Here is a 26,544-nt window from a genome sequence, read left to right on the forward strand (position 1 = left end):
AGAACTGCAAAAAGCAGCTGAACTCTCCTTGGTCTTGGCAACAGAGCGTGAGGTGAATTTTCCCACAAGTGAATGCTGTACCGAAAGTACATCGATCACAATGTACACTATCGCTAGCCTTGATATGGCCAACACGTTACTGAAATGTAATGCTTGCCAAGTGGGTCGTGAAGCTGTGATGTTTCAACACGACTTGCGGGATTACAGTGTAGCTGTACAACCAAAAGTGCGATGCAGCAACTACGGCGAACATGGTTAAAAAAGGAGCTCACAATGAGTTGTTGGTGCCACTACCAACTGCAACCTGTTCGAGGTCAATGTTTGTGTGGCAGACGGTGCTGAAAGACATTTTTGCCACTATGGGGATTTTACACCGAGGCCTTCACAACGAGACCTGCCAGCAGTACCTCAAAACAAAGTTGAATCCAGTAGCAATGAGGGCCTGCACTGTATATTTCGCAAAATGTGCCAGTGTAGTCAAGAACCTCTACAAAGACCTGAATTTTGGCAATCCATGGAACGTAGCAGTCTCTCTTGATAGATGTTTTCACACTAAAGGGCATACTTCTAATGTAGTCGAAGTGGCCACTGTGATAAAGGTTTTTTTTCTGCAACATCATTGGCAATGAAAGCACCCAAAAAGCTGTCCATGAGGCACATGGAAATTGTGAAGGACCCTCGCTACCATTGTTGAAAATGGATGTAGCTTGGCACCTCAGTAGTCTTACCTACATTATCACTCCAAGAAAATGGAATACACCAGAGTTCACCAACTGGCGCCTATACATGTGCCAAGGGCCCACATATGAGATTACAACGTTTACCAGTTTTTACTCAATGAGAAGAAACGTTACTGTGCCACCTGCAACTAGGAGCTTCTTTCATGAACACTTACTCATTTCTAATTGGAATGGTGGACAGTGCCAGTTGCAGCACATGTTGCGTAGCAGAAATGATCAAATATCTCCTGTGTGAGTGCCCAACATACGCAGATGAGAGGATGGCCCGTCGGACAACATTAGGGTACTTAGATGGTGACGGTCCTTTCACAGAAGAAAAGAACTTGGGGCCATGGCCTCGTCCGTCTGCTATGTAGAAAGCCACAAAAGCACTGCTTCATTTCTTGAAATGCATCAACCTATATGACCATTTGTGATTGACTCAACAACAAACCCGTGATATAATAATAATAATAATAATAATAATAATAATAATACCTTTATTCATAAAAACGAGTGGTACAAAGTGCCAAGGCATTAGGAAAAAAGTTGCTACAAAAGTAACTTGACTGGTCCTAATAACCAGAAGGTCTAAAAGGCAGCAGACAGCAAGGAGCGAGGAAAAAAAAAGAAAAAGAAAGGAAAGAGGAACAAAGAAAATACAGAAAGGAAAGAGAGTAATGGCATGTAGTACATAGATCTCACTTAAACAATTTGCGTCACACATGAAACAGCTCGGGAAAAACAAAAAATATGAATTTTAGATACACAAAACTCTTAAAAAGAAAAACATTAGGTACATGGTTAAACCCAATTCTTGGGGCAATAGAAATTCTACAGTTCTCTGCCAGAACAATTAGGTACATCGATGGACGTAAATGTGAGATTATTCAGCAGAGTGGGGAGAGTTTAACAAGTCATTTGGTTACCATAGGTTGAACGCACATGCAGCCCATGCCAGTATTCCGGGGGCTGGTGTTACAACATGGGATGTTGTACCTTCGCGAAATGCGAAGGTTGTGGGTTCGGTTCCCACCTGCGGCAAGTTGTTTTTTCATCCAATTTAATTTCCATTACCTTATCGTTTCTTTATTTCATTTATTAAGCACACGTAATTTCCCCTATGTCGTCCTTAGTGTCAGTGTTTGTTGGCTTCTTATGATATGACTAATAAAAATCGGGCCCCTCGATTAACCTCTTTCTTCTCGTTTATTACCTAACGAGGGTCTCGAATCCGGCTACATTGATGCCTTCAGGTAGCATATGTGGGTTTATTGACCAGTTGCCTTCACCCAAAAAGATCACATACTCGTGACGCCTGCGGCAGAAAGGACGTTCCATGTCCGCCGCCAAGGTCTGTGAGGGGTGGCGCTGGCTAACACTCCCAGGGTTCCCTTAGGACACATAAATACCCAAGAAAAGTGAATGGGGAAACAGCGCTGCAGTAGCTCAGTTGGTAGAGCATCGCATGCGAAATGCGAAGGTTGTGGGTTCGGTTCCCACCTGTGGCAAGTTGTTTTTTCATCCACATTAATTTCCATTACTTTATCGTTTCTTTATTTCATTTATTAAGCACTTGTAATTTCCCCTATGTTGTCCTTGGTGTCAGTGTTTGTTGGCTTTTTATGATATAACATGGGATGTTGTGTTTTAATCTAGCCAGAGATGAAACAAGGCTTAAATTCTGTTTGGTTTCTTTTAGGTATCCAAGAGCAAGGCAGTAGTTAAGCATATCACTGACTTAAATTACCCGAAGTTTTTTAAATAGGGGCTCAGATGGGGAGTCAAAGGGCATATCACTAATTACGCAAACAATTTTCTTTTGTATTACAAGCAAACAGTTAATGTTTGTAACAGGTGTGGTGCCCCAAATAAGGCAGCAATAATGAAGGTGGTTTGCAAACAAAGCATTACAAATTAACATTTTAATCTTCCGAGGCATGTAGGGAATAGAGAAAACGCGTCCAGTAATTTGGGAGAGTTTGACTGCAAGAAAATCAATATGATCGCTCCAGCTCATATTTTCATCAAAAAAGACCCTGAGTGTTTTTACAGAAGGGACAAGTTCAATTTTAGAAGACCCTAACACCATGTCCCTACACAGACAGGTATTAATATTCTTCGGTCCAAATAAAACTGCCTTTGTTTTTCCAGTGTTAATCATGTGACCATTTTCTAGAGACCATAAATATATTTTTTCCAAACAAGAGTTAGCCACTGACACTAGCTCCGAAGCATCATTGGACGAAAACAGGACAGTTGTGTCGTCGGCATAGATTATGAATTTGGCTTCGGGATCAATATTAATGAGATCATTGGCGTAAAGATTGAACAGAAGAGGCCCAAGGATACTGCCCTGGGGAACACCTGCCGTAACACAAGAAATTTTGGACGATTTGTTGTTAATGAACACATATTGCCATCTATGCTGCAAGTATGACCGAAATAATTTTAAGGCGACACCGCGGATGCCATAGTTGATAAGTTGATTTAATAATAATTCATGACTGATGGAGTCGAATGCCTTACTAAAGTCAATAAATACCCCTAAAGTAAGCTGGCGGTCCTCAAAATTTTGTGAAATGTGTTCTTTCTGGTGAAGAAGTGCAAGCTGAGTCGATCTGTGTTTGCGAAAGGCATATTGCAAGTCAGTGAGGAGGCTTTTAGTTTCAAGGAAGTTATATACACGTATAAAAATTATTTTTTTTAAAGCTTTCTAAAAGATCGGGAGTATAGATATTGGCCTGTAGTTGGACATAGCTGTTTTATCACCTTTCTTAAATAAAGCTTGTGGGGATGCGCGACCCTTGCGCCTCCCCTGATGTTTTTCTCGCATAGCGCGTCTCCTGTACTCCCGTTTCGCCGCGTGGCCTGCGCGGTCCGCGCGGTCGAAGTGGTTGAAGCGCAGTCGTTCCTTTGTCCCAAGAGTACGGGAGGAGACCCCACATCTGGCTGCCCAACGTGGGACTCTTGGGGCATCGGACGATAGTTTTAAGTTTTGCTTCCTTCGAGACCTTTGTTTGAACCGAAGCGTAGGCCTAGCGTGAATTTTGATCGCTAGCGTCGGCGGCGTGCTTTCTTGAGCGAGGTGATGGTGACTGTAGTGTGTTTGAACATGTCAACATGCTAAGCCTTTTCGCAAGTGTTTTTTTTAATGGCATTCGTCGGTACGAGAGCCACATGGTCTGCATCCTGGGAGAGCGAGATTCAGCGCCCGCGGAGCATTGCCAAGCCTGAAGCGAGTGAGTACGGAAGCCTCGGGGGTGGTCCGAATTTCTTATGTAAATAGCTTCTCCTATCTCTTTGACTCTGATGAAGTCGCGGCTCTGGGAGCCGGGTGGCCGCGGGCCACGGGTGCCACTACGGGCTGACTGGTATTGCGGCCTGGCACCGGGCGCTCCGACACCGTCTGAGACGGTGGGCGCCGTCAACTCGGATGCTGCGTGCACCGAGCGGAGTAGGACCACCTCACAGAGCTGACGTCTCCTCGCGGCTGCCTGTTTTGCGCTCATTTTGGGTGTTGTTTTTGGATGCCGGTTGTTGTCAGAGTAGCGACGCTTTAGGCCTAAGGCTTTACGAAGCTGCCTGTCGCACGTGGAGAGACACAACCTGGTGGACCATGGCGTTGAGGTGTTGCAATTTGCTTCCCTCATTCTATTTAGCCTCGCACGAATTGAAATTACTCGTTCGACTCAAGGAAGCGACCTTCGTTCTCATGAACTTAGCGTCTGAGCAGCTGCCCGATCTTTTGCGAGCCGAGTTGAACATCGTACCACGTGGGCGATGCGCATGCAGAATTCCTCTCCCTTGCACTACTTTAGTGTTTGCCGAATGTGTTGAGTTTACGCAGCGTGATTGGAGTCACCACTGGCTTGCTGTCACCTGCACATCGTCTGCGCTGCTGCTCCGGACTACGATCGAGCCACCCCGGGCGATGGTGATGCTGTGGCCAGTTCAGCGCAGCGACTTCGGCGGCCTCCTGTATCCAGCTCGCAACCCTCGGCGGCGGTCACCGACAGCTACAGCGGCTCTTGCCAGCAGGGCGCGTCGGCGCGAGCGACGCTTGCTCGTACCGACTACTGCGCCGTCGTCTCCGGAGTCCTGGCCTGGGATCGTGTCGTCGAGGCTGCAAAGCCGCTGCTGTGACCGGCGGACGCCAGCGGTGCATCCAAGGACAGTCGGCTCGCATGTTATGGACCGCGTGTAGACATTTCTTCGGCGCGACCACTGTTGCACTATCTTGTTCGCGAAGCACGGGTTAATGTTAGACCGTGTCACATGTTTCGCCGGAATAAGAAGTGATTTAAGGTTGGGGGGATGTGGGGATGCGCGACCCTCGCGCCTCCCCTGATGTTTTTCCCGCGTAGCGCGTCTCCTGTACTCCCGCTTCGCCGCGTGGCCTGCGTGACGCCCGCGCGGTCGAAGTGGTTGAAGCGCAGTGCGAGAGATGGCGTGAGTGTTGCGCTGCTAACGCCGCGAGGTTACTTGGGCGCCGAAAGGAAGGCGCTTGCCCTCTTGGGGGTTCGAGACAGCAAGCGGGACGGACGTGCCGTGCCGCGCGTGCAGCGACCCTCTTTCCCGGCGGGCCGGCGCACGGCGGGGACGTCTTCCGCGTGCGCGCCGACCCATGCTTCTGCGAGACCGTCTCGCGTGGCCGCCTTCGAACGCGCCACGATTCGCGTGACCATACACGCGAACGACCAGGCGTTCGGATCCAGCATGGGGCGAACATATTCGCTCGCTTCCGGTCGCGGTGAGTCGGACTTCTAGATTTGTCGCGCGCCCATCGGCATGTTTTGTGGATAGCAACTCGGCTAGCAGGCACTGATGTATGAAAGGTGCAATAAATGCCCTTGTGATTGTTTGCACTACTGTGTTGTCGTTCCTTTGTCCCAAGAGCACGGGAGGAGAACCCCACAAGCTAACTTGCAGCTTGCACTTTACGTGGGAAGACACCACTAGCGTGTGATAGGTCATAAATATGCGTTAGCACTGGGGCAATTACATCGAGAACATATTTAACAGGTTTCTTCTGCAAGTTATCTATATCACACGTGCTACTGTCCTTTAAATTTGAAAAAATACAGGCACGTTCACCTTCATCAGTCGGCCAAAGAAAAACGGTGTCATGAGGCGCGGCTTTAATATAACGGCAAGCACTGCTATTTGTGAGCAAAGTACTAATGTTGGTGAAATAATAATTAAAAACATCAGGTAAAATTTCAGTGCTAATATCAACCCCGTCTTTCGTAATAATAACAGGGAGTGGGGCATCAGGTGAACGACCGAGTAGCAAATTGACCTTCTTCCATACTTTCCTACTATCGCTCGAACAGGGTTCGAAATATTTGTTTTTATAGTGAATCTTAGCAAGCCGCAGCTGCTAATTAAGTTTATTACGGTATCTTTTAAACGTGGCTAGATCTGCCATTTCACGGGACGCAATAAACTTATATAGACTGTTTTTTTCTTTTATTTCTTGGAATAGTTCTGCCGTGATCCACGGTTTTCTTATCTTTGAGGAGCGCTTTGTTTTAGTACGAGTCCGAAAATGCTGGTCGTAGAGCACACAAAAAGTGCGCATGAAAGTTTCATACGCGAAGTTAGCACATTTTGAATGAAAAATTGCGTGTGTACCAGTGCAAAGTGTGAACTTCTCTGTTCTTTCTCATCTTTCAATCCCCTTTCCTCAGTGCAGGGTAGCCTGCCAAGCTCAGCTTGGTTAAACTCCCTGCCTTTTCTTGACGACTTCTCTCTCTGCCGTGGCTGTGATTGTGGGCCAAAACACGAGAGCTCGGGAGGGTGTATTCTGTAAGTGTCCACCTATGTGCATTTCATCTGCCGCTGAAGTGCTGATTGGCTGGGGGCCCCTTCTGACCCCAGGCCTAGCTGATCGGAGCTTCAGCAGTGGATGAAATGGACATGTCAACCAAGTGGACCGTTTCAGAATGCCCCCCTTAATACATGCTGACGGGAAATCCCAGCATTCGTTCCGTGCCGAAATAGCACATTGTCCAATGCTGGACAGATGGAAGTACAGGTGGAAATGATTCGTTTTCAGTGCTCCCCTTTGCTTCATGGCCATGCTTTGTGATGGTGACAGCCGGTCGTACAACACTATTAATGAAGCAAATGTGTTTCACACATGTGAAGAAAGAGGGCAGTGCAAACTGTGTACAGAAACGCATGTGGACTGCACTGCAGAAACTTGTGCAGAACCACAAAGGAGAGAACGGAGCATGTTCCAGTGGTAGAGGTCGTCTTACTGCCGACCTTGTCACCAAGCTGACAAGCTATTATGGCTGGGCTCTCATATTTCATCCCGGAAATGTGAACCACACGCACACTGCAGTAGCACATTCCGTGCGTGTTACATTTGAGGATAGAGCAATGGCTGGTTCGTTACCGCAGTACACACTCAGGTGAAATCTGGGACTTGAAATACAGATCTTGCAAGTGATGGCCATTCTGTGATGAGTGTTACCACAATTCCTGTGCACATCACAGTATACTAAAAGGTGCTATGTAAATGAGTACGGATGCATTACACATGCTTATGAAGTCTCAATCAAAGTGTTTTTTTCACGCAATAAAAGGTGCCCTGTCTCTTTTTGCTTTAGTGTAGTGAGTGTAGTGTATGCGAGTTCACATACCACACATTATGTTGGTGGTTGCATCATAGTTTTGCCGATGCAGTGAGGTGTTTCACATTGAAGGGCAAGAACAGAAGGGGCTTGCTGCGCAAGCTGTGCTTCAGAAATCCTGCTTGCATATGGCACAAAAACTAGAAAAAAAAAGAAAAGGCAATTTTCTTGCAGTTCTTTTCTAAGCCCTGGTCATTGTAAACAGTACAACACCACTTTGTTTTGTTTAGGTGAAAGAGCAGCTTTTGCCTTGCTTATTGCTTGACAGCAAGGGTAATGGGTGACAGTTGGCACAGGATCAAATGCCTCTTGAGTTTACAGGCATTTGATGCTGTACAATAAGCCACAGACTGGCAAGAATGGAAAGCCAGCAGGAATTCCTCAATTTTCCAAGTTAACATCAGCCAAATACACAATCTTTCAGCATAATGGCTTACTAGTCTGATTTTTTAGTGTTTACAATGTAATTGCAATGTTCCAACATGTTAAAACATCCAAACTTGCTAATTAAGTAAATGCATGTGCATATTATTACAGTAGAACCTCATTCATATGCTTTTGAAAAAAATACTTGAGAAAAAAGTACTAACCGGCAAAATGTACGATTTGAAGTCACTAAAAAATTTGACTCAATTGTGCTTGATGTCTACGTAATAAAAATTGTAGCACAAGATGCCGATGCTTGTCGAGCTGGTGGTGTCCGAGCAGCCCCAGACACACATGGTCATTTTTGTGGCTACGCCAAGCTTATGTTTGCGCTCCTCAAAGTCAGCCTGGGTCAGTAGCTCCTTCAAGTGGGGCGTTTTGGTTGAAAATTTTGACGAGCTCACTTTGCGCGAATTGTTGCGGCATGAGATGCCAACATGCATTGAGCTGGTGAAGGTCAACCAGCCCGAGACGCTCATTGTCATTTTCCTATTGCATAATCTTTTAAGATGGCAACGGGAAACCAGAACAAAATAGAGGCGGTGCGTGATGCCCGATTACAACACCTTCAATGCTGTCAGCGTGAAACATGACTCTCACTTTGTACCACCTGCAGCAGGGAACGGTGGAGTGTTTGGATTATCGTCCATTAAGAGTATGCAGCACTCTTCCGACAGCACTGCACCCTACAAGCTGTGAGACAGATGGGGGAAGAAGCTTATCGCAATACGGTTGGGGGCGACAGCTTTGAATGCAGCGTGTGATGACCCAGGAGGATATTTGCTGGTACCAGAATAGAAAACTGAGGCGGGCGAGTGTTGCAGGGAAGCTGCTGCGGTGGGCAGCTACTGTTCTTGACTGTGCATGTGTCATGCCTTTTCTTGTTTACATGGGATCTAGCGGCCGGAAAATATATCGTACAATCGCATTTTGGTGATGTTTTGAATATTGGTGCTGAAAGAGTGTGTTTTCCAGGAAGATATGACCAGGTAAAATAAAAAAATTCACTGCATATTGGGTCATTTTATGGGATCATCATCGTGAACATTGGCAATGGGAAATCGTACATAATGGAATCGTATCAACGAGGGTCTACTGTATGTGATATTTGTAGCTTAGTATTCGTATTTGATTGCATTCGAAAATTTTCATATTTCCACACCCCTAACAGTGAACCATGTAATAATAGCTGACCCGCTTCACCTGTGGATGAGATTTCAAGGACCACCAATCTTGCTTGCCACTGTTGTTGTGCTTTGAGTGTTACAGTCGAACCCGGTTATATGGAGCGGTTGGATGGAGCCGCGCCGCCGAGTTTCCCTGCTACCGTGAAGGAAAGCCAACTTCTGGGGGCATTTTCCCTCCACTTGACGTTCAATATATCGAGAGTCGCTGCTATTTTTGTTTGATGTAAGTGTAATTTTAACGCGACAGCGTTAGGAGCTCGTGTCGCAGAAAAGCCGGTGGCGTCGGTGTCGGCGGCGTTGGCCGTGAGCGATAAATCCCAGAAGGCACTTCATAAATAAAAAACATCTTGCAAGATGGGCTGGTGGGAATCGAACCATGGTCTCCGGAGTGTGAGACGGAGATGCTACCACTCAGCCACGAGTTCGTTCCTGCAAAACGGGACAAAATCACCTGTAGTGAATGCGGCATTGCCTTAGAAACGTGCCGTAGAAAATTATACTGCAGTGTATATCGGTAATTATGACCATGTAACTTACAGAAGTCGCACTTTCACGAGTAGCCAAGTACGTTTCTGCTAAATTTCTTCTGCGCTCTGCCCACACGCCGAGTCATCTTGCAGCAAACACAGAAGACCCCCTCCTCGCAATGTACGGCGCTGCCCCGACACGTGGTGCGCCACTCACCCTATGACCGCGTCTGCCTTCATGGCGCGTCGGGGCCCGGCTATCCCTGCCGATCGCGACGTTTGGCTGGCGTAGCGCGTTTGAGTAGGTGGTGCGAACGGGATGCGATAACGCTATCGCGTTCCACTCTTGAAGGCGAAGCTTAAGCATCCTCCAATTTTTTGCTATATATACTCGTTGTAACTATACCTTGACCAGAAATTGTTAAATAATTAGAATAATTCGGTGTAAATGGGTTCGATATAGTTGGGTTCGACTGTACTTGTTCTTTGAGACATAAGTTCGCTCACTAAAGAGTTAACTTCTTACCTCAGGCGGCTTTGGCACTGCCTTATTGCTCAATATCATGAAAATGTCATGTCTCATGTAGGGCTGCTGCCAGAGGACTTTGTGCCGTACCTGGACTACAAGGAAAAGCAGCAGCAGTGGCAGTGGATAGGGGCAGGCCGAGACTCAGACACGCAAACGCATGCCCTCTGCCAACACTGGCTCCAGGGTAGGGAGCCCATGGACGCCTTGGAGGCCTCTCAGGGCTCACCACCACCACCAAAGTCCACAACAGACTGGACAGTGCGCCCAACCACGGACCACGAGCGCTCACACTACCGTACACAGGTCAGGCTTGGCAAAAGAAAGGTGCCTCCTCATCCAAGTTGTGTGCCCATCTATGTTGCTTCGGTCATCCCTGCTGCACCACAATTCTGATGATCAATTATCCCAGGTCCGTGGTCCAGCTTTAATGGGCCTCTTTGATTATCCATCTCCGACCGTCCCAGACAGCACCAGGCGGCTCTTTCAGCCAATAAGCATTGCGTATGTAGCATCACAAGTAGCCCTGGGCAATCTGGGATGGCAAAGTAAAGATGCCCAGTATGTAGAGACAGATTGTATTCAAAATGATGGAGACAAAAAATTATGCAGATCCCACTCACTGTGCGAATCGATGTAAGCAAAGCTTTCCTTGCTGGATGCTTTGATTGATGATATATAACGTTGACGTTGATGGTTAAAGCTTAAGTTCTTTAACGTTTAGGCTAATACGGGAGTGGTGTGTTGATGTCAAACGTTACCTTGCGTGCACCACTGCTGTTTGCCTGCATAATACACAGAACACAGGGAGAGGTGTTTGCTTGAGGCATTGTTGTGCGCCATATTTTATAACCTCTGAGAGGGTTGAGCGTTGTCACTGCCTCACATGGCTTATCGCATTGTGGCAGAAGTATTAAACTTGAATTGGATTATGGGGCTGTACATGCCAAAACCACACTCTGATTATGAGGCATGCCATAGTGACGGACTCTGGATTAATTTTGACACCGTGATGTTCTTTAACGTGCCCCAAAATCTAAGTGCATGTGCATTTTCTATTTCGCCCCTGTCAAATAGGGCTGTTGCGGTTGGGATCAAATCCACGGCCACTAGCAATGCCATAGCCGCAGCCGCAAAGCTACTGCGGCGGCCACAGAAGCGTTGATTTGACGGTCGACCGCGTCCGTAGTATCGTCTGGACCCTGCAGTGCGCTTTAATTAATGCAACTCTGTTTCTGTGCACCCTGTATAAGTTGCCCGCTTGACATATTTGCATGGTGTTTATTTTTCAGAAATAGCAGCAATGTACTGTACTGTATCTTGAACTTAAGCTTGTCCTGTTTCCCCGCGACTCCTATCGTATAGTAGTGGGGTTTCCTTGCCTTCTCAGGTCACCTCCCCCCTCTCTTATATTAGAACTGCGCCTTCTCCCTCTCCTCCTCTCTAGAATTCTATCTCCGTCCCCTCTGGCCTCGCATGTTAGTAGAAAGGGAAGCACTGCAGTTTCTGCAATGCCTCAGAGGGGAGTCACCAATAATTACAGCTGTCAAGCGGCTAATGTGGCAACGGCCCGGGAGCTCCAGAGGGCATTGTGCACATTCGACGGGGTGGGGTGAAAATCAGTTTCTCCCATCGCCTTTTCTCTCTTACTCGCGCTGTCATCTATATTGACACGTGTACTTATCTGTATCGGGCAACCATGTTTCACCGCCTAACAAATGTTAATCGCACAGCATGGGACGCGCCTGCATCTATCCGAAGTTTCTGAAAAGGTATCGATGCTTCTATCCGCTGTCTGTTGTCGCCGAACCTTATGTTATCTCATTTCATCACCTGACGCGAATGGTGTAGAACTTTGTGGAAGGCACGCGGGTCCGAACGATTAGTCTGGAACATTCAACGACTGCTCTGGAACATTCGACGACCTGCTGATCAGATTTTCAACGATCGCCGACTGTGTTCGCCGCTATCGTTGTGCTATAAGTGTAGCCTGTTTTGTGGGCACAGGTTCGCCCAATAAAATTTAGTTTTGTCGTTCACAGTGGTGCTACTGTGTTCTTCAACGTCACCACTACGTGACAATATACACGCTCTGAACCACCCCAACGCGGTGTGCATGCCAGCAGCCCACAGCAGCAGCAGCAGTGGCAAAGTCGAAGGAAGAGCCAAAGAAAGCTTCACTTTAAAAGGAAACTCAAGACAAGCTCTAACTTTAAACAAATAGTTTTTGTAAATCAAAGCACACATACACACATTGGCAATGCACATCTGCTGTGCACAGAGACACGACTGTTTGCATTGATACACATACAGTAAGTCCTCGTTAACTGCAACCTTCATATCTTGAAATATTGGTTAGGTCGAAATTTTTTTCTGGCTGTGGTGTATGGGCTTTTCGCCCTTTATTTCTATCGACAGATATTGTGAAACCTAGACTTCGAAAAAACCAAGGAAAAGGCAGTGAGACAGTGACGGTGGCGTCGCTTTCGTTCACTTTTCACTTGGCGGCAGCTTGCAAACCAAACCAGACACTGCGCCGGGCTGTGCTGTCTGCTTATGTTTCCCCCTTTTCTCTATCACTGCTCACATGCACTTGCTTGGCTGCCCGCTTGCACTTTGTTGTGGCCTCGTGCAGCAGTGGTTAGCTAAGAGTCAGTCTATTTTTCTTTCCCCCTCTTAGGGCTGTTGGTGACACGTCATTGTGGTCACAGCAGGAACTTGAGCAGGGCAATCTTGAGCAGGACAATCCATACCTGCCAACCCTCTCGATTCGCCCGGGAGACTCCGGATTTTTTACTGAACTTTCAGATTGTACGATCACTGTCTTATATCTCCTAAAAAGTGGTCCCTGTTCGCGCAATATTGGTTTTTGCGAAACCGGCACTGTGAAATCTATAGCCACATCGTAATCGTCAGCATCGCCAACAACGGCCACAGTAGCATGATCGGTATCAACTAAGTAGCCGACTATGGTGCCTAGTAAGCCGACCAAAGCCAGAGCCAGTGTAGCTCTCGCATTTCATGCATGCCTTCCTCCATAGTGTATCTTGTTGTTGCTGCTTGGTTCTTTATTCTATGCTGCTTGTGTCTATGATTAGTATTGGCTAGGCCGTGTGTGTGCGATGCACCAGGTAAAGTTACAGTCCTTGTGTGATTGATGCCACGGCGCTATCAAAGCCCAAAAAAAGGTATTTGCAGAAGTTTTTCCGATCTTATATTTCTGAATTTTCGTGCTTTTTGACATCAAGAAAAGGAGGACATTTTGCATTTTGTATAACGTGTGGATGCGACGTCAGCGTGTCTCACGGTGGCAAAGGCAACTTCAAACTGCATGTTTCTATGGCGAAGCATCAAAGCTATGTTCATGCCACTGAGCAGCAAGACAACATAGTGAACTTTCTCCAGAACAACTGCGACGACAGTGTCATACATGTGGAGTGCCTGTTTACGGAATTCCTCGTTGAACACGACCTACCCCTTAGTGTCAGCGACCACGTTTGGCTTCTTCTACGAAGAATGTTTCCGAAATGCGACGAGGCGAAGCGTTATGGATGTGGACGCAACACTGAAACCCAACCCTGAAGAATGCGGAGGTGGCTAACCTGAAATTTATTTCACAGGCATCGCTCTCGAGTCTTCGTTTCTTTATTCAGAGTTTCCCTCAGCTGCTGCCCCGAGATTCCAATGAATCTGTTGAAGACGCTTTAGATGCTCTCGAAGCTGAGTTTTCCACACTACAGGTGTACAGTCTTCAAGAGGGCATTCTGAATGGAGAAAGGTGGGACGTGCAGTGGTCTATGGTTGGAAAAATGAAAAACACTGATGGAAAACATGTTTCACCGAGTTGCTAAGGTGATGCTTGATTTACTTGTAATACTGCATAGCAAGGCAGAGTGTGAGAGGATTTTTAGCACGGCGCGAGAAACTAGGACTGAATTCCACTCGTCAATGTGCAACACAACTCTCCAACACTGGCTGCTAGTGGAGGGCCATCAGTCTGGACCATGTTTTGAGCAAAGCTACTCGGACAAATTTTTGAAGTGAGCAAAGTCTGCTACTACAAGGTCCCTGCAAAAGGACTCATTGACCACTGCCTGAAAGTTTGAACACCCCCCCAGGAAGCTAAAACAGTGACTGCCCCCCCCCCCCCCCTAGCAAGAATAAAAGGTCTCCCAATTTTTTATCTCGCTAGGTTGGCAGGTAAGCCAGAAAAAGCGCAAGAATGAAATACGGGTGGCGATGCCTACTCAAGTTCCCGCACCTGGGGGCTGTGACGTCTTGTATTTTGATGACACCTTCTAGGGCCTACTAATTATATATAGCAGTACAGATTAATAATAATAATAATATTTGGGGTTTTACGTGCCAAAACCACTTTCTGATTATGAGGCACGCCGTAGTGGAGGACTCCGGAAATTTTGACCACCTGGGGTTCTTTAACGTGCACCTAAATCTAAGCACACGGGTGTTTTCGCATTTCGCCCCCATCGAAATGCGGCCGCCGTGGCCGGGATTCGATCCCGCGACCTCGTGCTCAGCAGCCCAACACCATAGCCACTGAGCAACCACGGCGGGTATAGCAGTACAGATTGACTACATTGGTGTTCTAAAGGAACCAAATATTAAACATGGCAAGTTTCGGGAACCTTTATTCAGCCAACGCGGCCCAAATGCAAAAACATACTTTGGAATCCCTGACGTCACACTGACGTACTGGCGCCGGAGTTTCGCTGCAAAAATGAAATACTGATACTTAGACCTTCATTTTCTCATCTAATAATCAAACCATTTTTTTTAAATGACTGCCTGCAGGGTTCTCAAAGAATGCTTCATTAGTCTAAACTGATTTATTGTTTCGCTTTAGTGTCACTTTAAGGGTTAAAATAAAGAAGACCTGTGAGCACCACACAAGATGTTAACGGTAGCTGTGCACTTTTCATAAACAGTCCAGAAAATACCTGCTGCCTCACCCACAACTTAGCGGTGAAGAGGATGCCAATTGGCGCAAAATACAGACTGGGGTATTCCCCCATCTAAAATTGCTAAACGCCATGTATGCCACTGGCTATGCCTGTAGTGCACTCCGATGGATGCGCCACTGGTGGTGGCGTTGCGTAGAACACTCAGGACAGGAGCTAGCCACGCGCCGTAGTTTGCTGCATCGTTGATCGTGCTTCTCTGTCTTATTCATGTTTTTAGAGCAAAATAAGCAGCACCCTTCGCATGTGTGGGGTGGCCAACGCTTCAAGGAATGTCCAACAAGAATTGTTGCACGGTGGGGGGCTCAAATACCAGCAAAAACATGCCGGCAATACAGTTCTAATTATTCCCCGCAAAGCCTCATCAACGGGAGCAACGGCAGCAATGGATCGCCACTGTTCGGCGGGAAATTTCTTGTTCTCATCCTTTCCTTTGTCATGTTGCTGTTTTTTACACTCCATGATATGTAGACGGATAAGCAACGAAGTTCGTCTACAGTGCAGCATGCAGTATAAAGGCATTTCGATGAAGTTCTGAATGCTGTTTGCTGCTTCTTCACTGCGTTGTGCTAGCTAGGCATCACGACTGCACGAGCGCATTATGTTGTATTTTAAAGCCACTGAAGCTTGCAAGAACTGAAATTGTTAGTTTGATGCGGCCCTGTAAATTTTCGCACCAGCTGTTGCGCACTTCATTGTAATGGCCAGACTTGCGGCCATAGCGCACGGCAATGAAGACACAGTAGCTGCTATGAGGGGTGTAAGCACACTTACTGCACAGGTCATGCGCTCTGCTTTTTATTGTATATGGCACGCCCCCTGGTAATGTCAGAAAACCGAAGCACCGGACGGCGTTCCCTAGTGCTCCTACGAAGCCTAGGTGTGGACAGAGGCGGGGAGCAATCGGTGCATGTTGATGTTATGGTGTCACTGGTCTCCAGATGATAGGGCTCGCCGGATAGTAGTAGTTGACCCTCCAAGCTTGTCGCTGCTTCGGTTAAACCACCCGCCTCTGAGGGTAAAGTCAAATGTGGTTCCGAGCATGCAGTAGAAGGGCAAGAGCACCGACGGTTGTGCTGGTGAGTTATCGACTGTGGCCTTGCATGGTCAAGTTGTCGTGTCCAATTGTCGCCCATCATCCAATTGTAGCTCCACCTGTGAATTGTGTTGCTCGGTGACTACAGCGGAAATCCAGCTCGGACCTAGTCAAAAATTATTGGTGAATACTCTGTCTCCTGGTTGTGCTGACACCCTCTATTTCGTTTTTTGATCGTACTCCATCTTCTGAGCGACTTGTTTCTGGAGAACTGTTTTTCTTAGATCCGGCCGCAACAGATCCAATGCAGTCCTCAGCCTCCGTCCCATCAACAGCTCGGATGGCCAACACCCGGTGACCTCAGGGGGTTCGACCTATATGATAACAGTATTCGTGCAATTTGTGCACAAAGATCCCCTGGACCAACAACCAAGACTAGGAGCAGTAAAACAGCGCTAAACAACAGGACGAGGAGAGGGACACAACACCAGCGCTGATTAACAACCAAGACACTTGGTTGTTAATCAGCGCTGGTGTCTTGTCCCTCTCCTCGTCCTGTGCGTACTCTGCGTACTCTTCCATAATTTTACTTTCATAGGTTGAAGGGCTCTCTGCTGTACCGTTAGAAGCAGGGTTATAAGGCGGTACCAGCATCTTTGAAGAAGAACGGTGTACTACTAACACCGTTCTTCTTCAAGAATGTCTCATACGCTTCACTCGCGAATGGGGGTCCATTGTCCGATACTACCATGTCTGGGAGGCTGTGATTCGCAAGTATGATCCGCATGCACGCAATGGTACATTCCGCTGAGGGTGATGAAACGGGAAAAACTTCAGTAAAAAAAAAGGGAATTCTGGTAAGATCACGCATAATCCACGTGGATCCTTGACCAGACCCTGTCTGGAACGACCACGGCATCATAGGCACTGGTCTCAATGGTCTCTGTTGTTGTTGGCAGGAGGAGCACTCTTGAGCCATGGTTAGGATGTCGCTGTCTAGTGACGACCACCACACAACTTCGGGCGATGGCTTTCATTTTTGTGACCCCAGGGTGCCTCTCGTGTAGTACCTTGAGGACTTCCCCTTGGAGGCTGGAGGGTACCACAACATGGTTTGCCCAGAGCACGCAGTTCTGATGCACACTCAACTCATTAAATCGGGACACTTATGCCCCCCTTCCCCTCACCCTCTGATGTCAAGTCTCGAACATGACCAGACCATAAATCCTGTAGCACTCTTGACAACACCAGATCTCTTGCAGTGGCTTCTGCAACCACCTTTGATGAAAGCACGTGGGGATAGACACCTTCAAGCATGAATACCTCTGCAGGCACCCCTGGAAAGTTATCAGTTATTGGCAAGGGAGTCTGCTCAACCCATCTGCATGGGCTATCAGGCCTCCAGGTCTATAGCTCAATCTGTAGATGTACCCTGCCAGCAGCAATGCCCAGCGAAGAAGCCTTGACAAGCATGTTTCCGGAATAGGCCTTCCAGCACCTAACAGGCCCAGCAAGTGTTTGTAATCGGTAGCCGCTTCAAATTTCCGTCCCCAGAGATACTGCCTGAACTTTGCGCGACACCGAACACGAGACCAAGGGCCTCTTTATGGAATTCACAGTAATTCTTCTCAGCGGCCATGAGGCTCCTTGATGCAAAGGCTATCAGTCGCTTTTCTCCAGTAGGCTCTCTCTGTGCCAGGACTGCCCCCAGGCCATGAGGGAAAGCATCAGTAATCAACACCGTGGGTTTGAAGAGGTCATAATGGGCCAAGGCACTGGCAGATGCAAGCAGCTCCTTGCTTTTCATGAAAGCACATTGCTCAACTGCCGTCCAGCGCCACTTTTTTCCAGTGGTAAGCAAGCCATTCAATGGCTGCAGTACATCTGACAGGTTAGGGAGAAACTTTCTATAGAAGGTCTCCAAGCCCAAATAGCTTTGCAACTCTTTCAAATCTCGAGGTTTGGGAGTATTTCCTAAGGCTTCAGTCTTGGTGAGATCTGGATGTAGCCCGGCAGCACTTATTATGTGGCCCAAGTACTGGACCTCGGGTAACAAAAATTTGCATTTTGCAAGTTTCAGCTTCAAGCCCACCTCTTGCAAGTGCTCTAATACCTTGCAGACGTTTACCCAATGTTCATCGTCATTAGCGCCTGTTACCGAGATGTCATCGAAGTAAACTGCCACATGATCAAGACCTCCCAGGAGGTTTTCCATTTTCTGTTGAAATGTGTCTGGGGTGTAATCAACCCTAAATACCCGTCTCATGTATTGAAACGAGCCCTTAGGGGTATTGACAGTGACGAACTCCTGTGACTGTTCTTCCAGCTCGATCTGCTGGTAGGCATCCTTTAGGTCTAGCTTTGCGAACAATTCCTCTACGTGTGGCACGGGATACATTTCTACAAGTGCTATGGGTTTTACCGTCAGCTTGAAATCGCCGCATATGCGTGACTGCCCATCTTGTATTAGCACTGGAACGACAGGTGCTGCCCATCTGGCAGTCTTCACTGGTTGCACCATGCCTTAATGGAGAAATCTCTGCAACGATTCCTCAAACTTGTCTTTCAAAGCGAAGGGAATCCGCCGGGGCCTAAAGAATCTGGGTTTGGCATCTGGCGGCACCAAAATGCGAGCCTTAACCCCACGGATGGTGCCTAACCCATCTGAAAACACTTCTTGAAAACGGTCCACAGCTTCTTCCGCAGACGACACAGGCAAAATAGATTCTGGCTTGCTGATTTACAACTGGAATTGCTTCATCCAACTTCTACCAAACAATGCTGGGCACTGCCCCTTTACCACAAACAGAGGTAGACGTCTCTCCTCCTCCCCAAGCATTGCAGCGGCTGCAAACTTCCTGGCGACTGCTAGCGTGTCTCCGCAAAAACTCCTCAGCTGTGCGTCGGATCGTTCCAAGGAAGCTGATGGGAACAGTTGCGTGAACTTTGTTTCACTTATGGCTGAGACACTGGCGCCCGTATCAAGTTCCATTTCTAGTGGAACGCCGTTAATTATAACCGCATTGCACATAGGCACCGGCCCAGCCGCTTAAGTGCCCAAAGGTCGTACGCTTCCGGCGTTTCACTCGCTTCGGGTGCCCCAAGCACTTCATCCACGGTGTTCACGTGCCTCGAATCTGCACGCCGCATCCATCTGTTTACTCATTCGCTATCACTTTTGCACACGCTTTCCAGATGCCCTTGCCGCCTGCATTTGTAGCAAACTGAGTTGACGTGTTGGCACTGGAAGGCTTGATAGGTACCATCACAGCGGAAACACCCGTGTTCACGACACCCAGGTTGCACTACGTTTGTGGCCACCATGGCAGTTTCGACTGTCAATTGGATTGGCCCTAACTGTGGCATTGGGTGAGCACTTAGCAAACGGGAATTCTTGCAAGCAGCCTCGATGACCCGTACCATACTCATTGCGAACTTGAAGGGAAACGCAGGAGCGAAGTGAAAAGGGCTCGCACCGAGGAGACCAACCGTAGGAGCCGAGAAGGGCCAACAGCGCAGGAGCATTCTAGAAACTTTGTGTGCTTTCTGTAAAGCTGCTCTTGATTGTGAACAAGATTCATGTGAAAACAATTGCATTTTGAAGAATAGTAGGTTTTGAAACTTTTCAAATCTGTTTTTCTCATTTTCAAATTTTTTTTATATTTCATTTCTTCCAAGAAGCCTTTTGTACACTTGGAATTGGTGCATACTAATGAAATTTGGCATAGATATTCTTGAAGGTATGTAGAATGCCGATATCTACTTGAAACTTCAATATCGGTCATCAGTCATTACAATAGTATGAAACTATGTTTCAGGGCACTGGAAAAAACAATGCTTGAAGTGTCATAATACTTTTGTCCCACTTCCAATAACTGAGCACATTTTTGACGAGATATTGGCACTCTGTGATGTACAAAGAGCTAAATAAGCTACAGAACAATACCTTTTGTGAAGTTTAGTGCATAAAAAGTGCCCGTAAGGATCTCTATAATTTGTCATTCAGCATAATACAACTCGAGAACTATAGCAGCTACACAAAAATTAATTGCGTATTTGAAATCTGCATAACAAAATCTCTTAACTAGCTGAGTTTCGAAGTCTCTGGTAAAAATAATAAAAGAAAAGTTGTTTTGAGGAGCCGCTCCCCTTAAATCGACTGTTTCCAGTAATGACGTTTGCATTGGCACTTCGTCAATGCCACTGACGATTTGGTCTCATAGCATGCGGTCTCGGAATCACCCAAATTTGCAGTTGTCGGGCGAGTCGCTTTAACGAATTGAAGTACTCGCTCACCGCCTCTCCATCCCACCTATGTCGTGAGAATTTGAAACTTGCTACCACTTCCGAAACCTTTGGCGCGAAGTGGTTGTTGAGGGCCTCAAAAATTGCCACTAAGTTCGTTGCAGCAGGTTTCTCAGGGGCTTCGCAGCAAGGAATACATAGCGGCCTCGCAACACGTTAGAAATATGGCCGTCTTCTTACCGTCTGGTACGTCGTTCACCGTCAGAAATAGTTCCACCCGCTCTCGGTACTCGGTCTAGTCCGCAGTGTCTGCGTTGAACGCGTCTATCTTTGTGATGGCTGGCATGCTTGTTCTTCCGTCACCGTCTCCGCTGTCATTTACTTGAAGCATTTTCCCTCGTCGCCAGTTGTAGTGACCGGACCCGTGGCCATAGCACACGGCAATGAAGACACAGTAGCCGCTGTGAGGGGCGTAGGCGCACTGACCACACAGGTCATGTGCTCTGCTTTTTATTGTACATTGTGTGCCCCCTGGTGGTGTCAGTTACCACATTCATGTTTATGCATGGCTTCGCACATGTTGAACTGTTGCTAGTTGCTTCATGTATAACTCTTGTTGATTTTTTGAGGTGCGAGGTTTTCACACTGCCTCTTTTGTAAAGGGCCTAAATCACACTTGTGTCTTATCGGAATGATACCAAGCAAGTGCTTCTTTAACAGCTTTATTGTTTTCGCTCGAGGGCGTATTAGATATTGTGGTTTTTTAGAAAATGTTCTAGAAAATAAATAGTTCAGGGCAAGAATTGCTAATAGTTGCTGCATATGGTACAGTCGAACCTCGCTACAACGAAACTCATGGGACGCGCGAAAAATTTCGTTGTGGCGAAATTTGCCCCATAGCACTGTCAAATTTGACTACACACTCACAAACATAATTTATTTCCGAAAAAAGTCGGTTCCCTTTGGTTGTGATGAAATCTGACCCAAAACACTGTTAAATTTGACTACACATTCAAAAAAGTAATTCATTTTCAAAAAAAGTCGGTCATCTTTGTTTGCCTCCATCCTTTGGTCATTCTCGCTGTGGTGCAATGTTCGCACTCGGTCAGCAGCTACATTGCGACATCGTCATCGTGGGCGCCAATGAAATTACGAATGACGTCAAAAGTGTCCATTACATCCAGTGCACGAGGCGGGGCCGACACATCTTGTGCACGCTTTTATCGTCCGACGATGTGCCATTATGGCGAACCTTTTCAATGATGGACTTGTCGCTCAACTCTTCACAAGCAATTACGTCCGCGTCAACGGCGAGGTACTCATCTATGCTGACCTCCGATGGTGCATTTCCGGTGTCTCAAAGGGCTGCCCATGCCGCAGTAACTTCTGTAGAGGGTGGCTCCACTCCAAAATGGTCGTCTTCCTCGTCTGTTGTCGAGTTGGCCGTCACTTCAGCTTCAGGCATAAAGCCGGCGTGCGCAAAGCAATTTTCTATTATGCTGCGCCGGGTTGCTGTCTGCGCCGCGGCAATCATTTGTAGGCCAATGAACAAGTTCACTTTGGTCTTCCGCCCGGTGTCAACATTCAGCAACAGTCGCTGAATCAACCGCTGCCGACATGCACTTCTCACACTGTGAATGACGCCTTGGTCTAACGGCTGAATCAAAGCAGTGCAGTTTGGGGGGGAAAAGCGAACTTCCACATTTTCCAACTCCACGTCCTCAACATTATGCACTGAGCAATTGTCAATAAGCAAGCACACCTTGCGGTTTTGGACCTTCACATCGTGGTGGAAAGCTATGATCCAATCACGGAAGATAGCCCGTGTCATGCAGGATTTCTTGTTTGCTAAATAACTTACCGGCAAGCTGTTAACGCATTTAAAGCAGTGAGGCCTTGCGCTCTTGCCGATAACGAGTGGGCAGCGCTTGTCGGTGCCGTCCAAGTTAGTGCAGAGAAGTGGTCACACGCTTCTTGCTGTGCTTTCCTACGCTGCATGGTTGGCCCTTCATATCCAGTGTCTTTGTGGGCAGCAGCTCATAAAAGAGTCCCGTCTCATCTGGGTTGCAGATGTCGGGCGGGGCATGCTCTTTCATTATGTCCAGCAAAGCAGATGACGCCCAAGTCGCTGCGCCATTGGTGTCTAAAACAGCACATTCGCCGCACAACACTTTTGCAACCATGTCGTGTCGGGCCTTGAAGCGGGCCAGCCAACCTGTGCTTGCCGTAAAATCCTCGATGCCGAGCATGCAAGCATAGTTCAGTGCCTTTTGCTGCAGCACGCTTCCGCTGATTGGCATTTTCTTGGCACGCATGTCGAGGAACCATGTAAACAAAGCCTTCTCAAGATCCTCGTGTGCAGCTTGATTCAACTTCTTCCGTTTGGCGGACGCCCCCCGCAGAAAGAGCACTGGTGATCGCATCCTTCGCCTTCATTCAATATTGTCGACAGCATGCTGTTGGAGATGCCAAACTCTGCTGCAACGTCTCCTTTCTTTCTGCCGCTCGAAGCCTCGTTGATGATTCGTGCCTTCACCTCCAAGAAAAGAAACTTCCGCTTTGTCGCCATGCTAGTCGAGCGCACAAGCACAAATGAAAATCTGCGTCGCCGCGTTGTGCCAGCGATCGCGTGACCTAGGATGGATACGGATTGGCTGTGGCTCTCGCTTGGCAAAGTCAGCCTGCGCCTTGTCGCAAGGTGGCTAGCCACATCGTCATCACCACCACAATGGCACCCCTCCATGAGTTTGTTTTTCAACGACGGTGCAGTGGGCGCACGTTTTCGGTGAACCTAAGCGGCGTGGGTGTACAAAAAACTGCAGACAATTGGCGTTATGTTTATTTGATCTCAAAACAAATTTTAAAGCCCAGCTCAACCGAGCGAAAATTTCGTTGAAGCGAAAACAAGCCCAAAAAATTTTTCGTTCTGGCGAGAACTTTTTTGCATTGACTTCTATGGCTGGCTGACGAGAAATGGAAATATTTCGCTAAAGCGAAAATTTTGTTGAAGTGGCGTTCTTTGTAGCGGGGTTCGACTGTATTGTTGGTTGCAGCATATGGTTGCTGCATATGGTAAAGTTTGCGTCACATTTGGGAAGTCATCACACCTCGATGCTGTCTGAGCAGACTTAGCACGCCGAGTGATTTGTTTGTTTCACAACGTAGTCCCTTTTTGCATGTGAATTTTGTACTCAACTGAATTCTTTCTTATTATGCTTATGCCGCAGAGGACTAAACCCGGCCTTGCCGCCAGCGCTCATCTACTTTGACTGGCACTGCTCTACCCTTAAATATATCATGTGGCATCTCTCCCTAAAAACATAAAAAAGGAAGTGCTGGAACGTTGGTCAGACTTTAGCTTTGTACGTTTCCAAGCAGCTTCCTTGAGGAATTTAAAATTGCAATAACTGCAGTGGGAACGGCAGTTCATCGCCATATGCAGGAGAATTGCATCGGCGGTACAGTGCGAACACGTGCTTTTATTCACCCGTGCATTTGGTGATTTCATTGACTAGTGTACGCGTTTCCATCAATAAATTCGCAATTACTCTTCACGCTTATTATTTGACAATTATTACTTCACACTTCGCATTTATTCAGTGATGCCACGTGTATTAATCGGCAAGAAGATCACAACGGCATGTGCAGACATTGCACCGTGTGGATTTGTTTGAGATATAAGCCTGAAGCAGCATTACGGCAAGGGTAGAATTTAAAGAATACGATCGAGACATCGCATTACTCAACAAAATTTAGTGGCTAGTTAACATGACCTCCATTTCATGTAAATGGGGTTCTTGGCGTTTGTCTGTGGGACGTACCTGGCACGTATGTGGACCATGTTGTCCCAAACACCAGTAACATTGTGTTCATACCCTCTCCCACAGAGGTCAGCATCTTCCCTACAGCTGTCACCGCAGAAGCACTCTGGCACCCGAACAAAGAAGAAATTGCAGCCGCGAACTTCAGCCATCCTTGCTGCAAAGGATTGTCGTCTGCTACTGCTCCCAAGTGTACTCTTGGAAGCGCCTGCTAGGTGGCTATCAGTGGCGCCTATATAGGCGGTGCACTACGCGTATAGGGCCAACTGCCCTTGGTGCAGTGGCATACCCTCCCTAATACATGTAACCTGGGAGTGTTCTAAGCACCCTCATGGGCCAAATAGCTATAACACAGTGGAGCAGTGGGAGGAACAGCCTGCCCGTTCTGACTTGGCAGGACGAAAGTCCTTAATTAGCCAGGTCAGGCAGGCAGCAGAGGCCTGTGGGGCCCTGTACTGGGGAGTTCCAACTACCCCTCATTAGAATCTTTTCCTGTCAAATAAAGTTTCTGTATACAGTGAAACTTTGTTAAACCGTAGTTGGCCGGAGCTCAGAAAAAGTATGTACTAAAGGGTAGTACTGTTTAACTGAAATAGCAGGAGAGCGACCACTTATCTGTCAAAAACGGAACTCAGAGAGAGTGCGATGAAAGGGGAAAAAAAATTGCAGTATTTATTCATTTCGCACGACAAAAGTGTTATTTTCATTCGATGCCGCGGCGGCCTAGCGGCGGCCTAGCAGCGGCCTAGCAGCGACGACAGCAGCCTCAAACTTACTGAAGCTGCGAGGCATCTTTTCAGCCAGCCCCCCTCTTGTCAGGAAACACTCGCATGGCAGATTCCTCGTTGGCGTTATGTATTCACCACGCACAAGCGCGGTAGCGCTGCAGAAGTCGTGGGCCACCTTTTTCATTGCGGCGTGCTGTTCTTGGCGCGGTGATTGCATTCATGAGGCTGATGTGAAGCGCAGTTTCTGCCACTGTCTGGCCTGAATTGCCCGTGCTGTAACTTTCTGTGTTGTCCTCATCACTGTCGTTAGGAAACACTTTGGCAAGAGAGGCAACGGTGGCGAAAAGTAAAACCTCATAGCCTACATCTTTTCGCAGTCGCAGCAGTGCTGCCGAGAAATTTCTTCGCATTCCAAATGCCACACAGTGTAGTCAACGATAGATCCCTGTCACATGCGCCAGTGCTGAGTTCTTCGTGTCAAGTTCTACAGCACGAACGATTTCCAATTTTTCTTCTATGCTAAGCACCCGGTGTTTTTTATCCAAGCTTCGGCTTGACGTGAGTCCTTGCCATGACTTCGTGGTCCTTGCTTGCACGATGCTGAAATGATCTTGATGCTGATGTGGCTTCACGCGCAAATGCACAGGGCGCTTGGAGGCTGTTGTTCCAATCTCTGAGGCTTGTTCTGATGGGCCACCCGATGGAGATGATGCGCTGCCGTAATTGCACGACGAAAAGTGGAAATGCTATGTGTTAACCAATACACACGCAATAAGCTAGTACGCTTTATGCGGATACAAAAGGCATCATGTTCAGTGGCGGCCGAGTCGGGATTTGACTACTTTTAAAGCGAAAGTACTGTTTAAGCGGATACAGTTTGCACAATTGTGTGTGGGAAGCTGGCTGGGTTAGTAGATAACATTCGGCAGCGTGCTCATTATCTTGCCTAGGGAAGCAGACCACTCGTTGCACTGCACCGCCAGCATTAACTGACATCACCTCCGTGCCCTCTACCGCACAGTGCTCAAAACTAGTTTCGTCCTCTCTACATGTGGGACACTAAATTGCTCCTTGCCCGCGCCTGCACGGGTGGGATGATTCCTTTCCTTATTAGTCTTGCTTTGTTGCCAAGACACTGCTTGGCACTTGGTGAGACGATTGTCCCTAATACAACACTTGAAGCTCGTCATCCGAGGAACTCATAACTGCATGCAAATAAGTTGACTATGCTGGTTTTCCGACGATTTCACTTCAAAAACTGAAACTGAACTGCTTAAAAGTGCACTGTAAGGGCTTTAGCCTATGCCCACCAGTAATGAGCTGTTTACACCTTACCGTTGCACAAGATTGAAGTGAGCATCATTATCCTTACCAGCGTCGCTGAAATTCTATATTGTGGGCTCGCATACTCACTTTGTTTGGGTACAGCGTGCTGACTGATTGCACGTCGCTGTGTTTACCACTCCTGCGCGAGGCCACGGTGCAGTGGCTGCAGCAACCAGGTGACAGAAGGAAGGGGTAAAGGGTAAGATGGGAGTGGGGAGTGCAGAGGAAGCGCTGCGTGTGGCTAGGCTAGTGAGCTCGGCGCCAGCGTGTTCCCTCACTGCTGCCGGGTGAGTGCAAGCGACGCTGCCCTGCCATCTGGGCAACCGAGGGCAGTAAGTACTAAATGCCCAGATGCACTGCTAAGTATGGTGAAAGTTACGTGCCTTTCTCTCCCTTCGTTTGTGGGGCAAGCAGGTTGTATCCAAGTGGCACCCCCTTTG

At 47.6% G+C, this 26,544-nt stretch overlaps 1 protein-coding gene across 6 annotated transcripts in view; it reads left to right on the top strand.

Moving 5' to 3' along the window:
• LOC139059016 (nuclear factor related to kappa-B-binding protein) overlaps positions 1-26,544 on the top strand; it is a 617,245-nt gene that overhangs the window by 293,650 nt on the left and 297,051 nt on the right. For all 6 annotated transcript variants that reach the window (XM_070536798.1, XM_070536799.1, XM_070536801.1 and 3 more), the window contains one exon: positions 10,031-10,275. In XM_070536798.1, coding sequence (XP_070392899.1) covers positions 10,031-10,275 — 245 coding nt within the window. The remainder of the gene's footprint in view (positions 1-10,030; positions 10,276-26,544) is intronic.

The sequence above is a fragment of the Dermacentor albipictus genome, chromosome 4, assembly GCF_038994185.2.
Source record: "Dermacentor albipictus isolate Rhodes 1998 colony chromosome 4, USDA_Dalb.pri_finalv2, whole genome shotgun sequence".
Taxonomy (NCBI): domain Eukaryota; kingdom Metazoa; phylum Arthropoda; class Arachnida; order Ixodida; family Ixodidae; genus Dermacentor; species Dermacentor albipictus.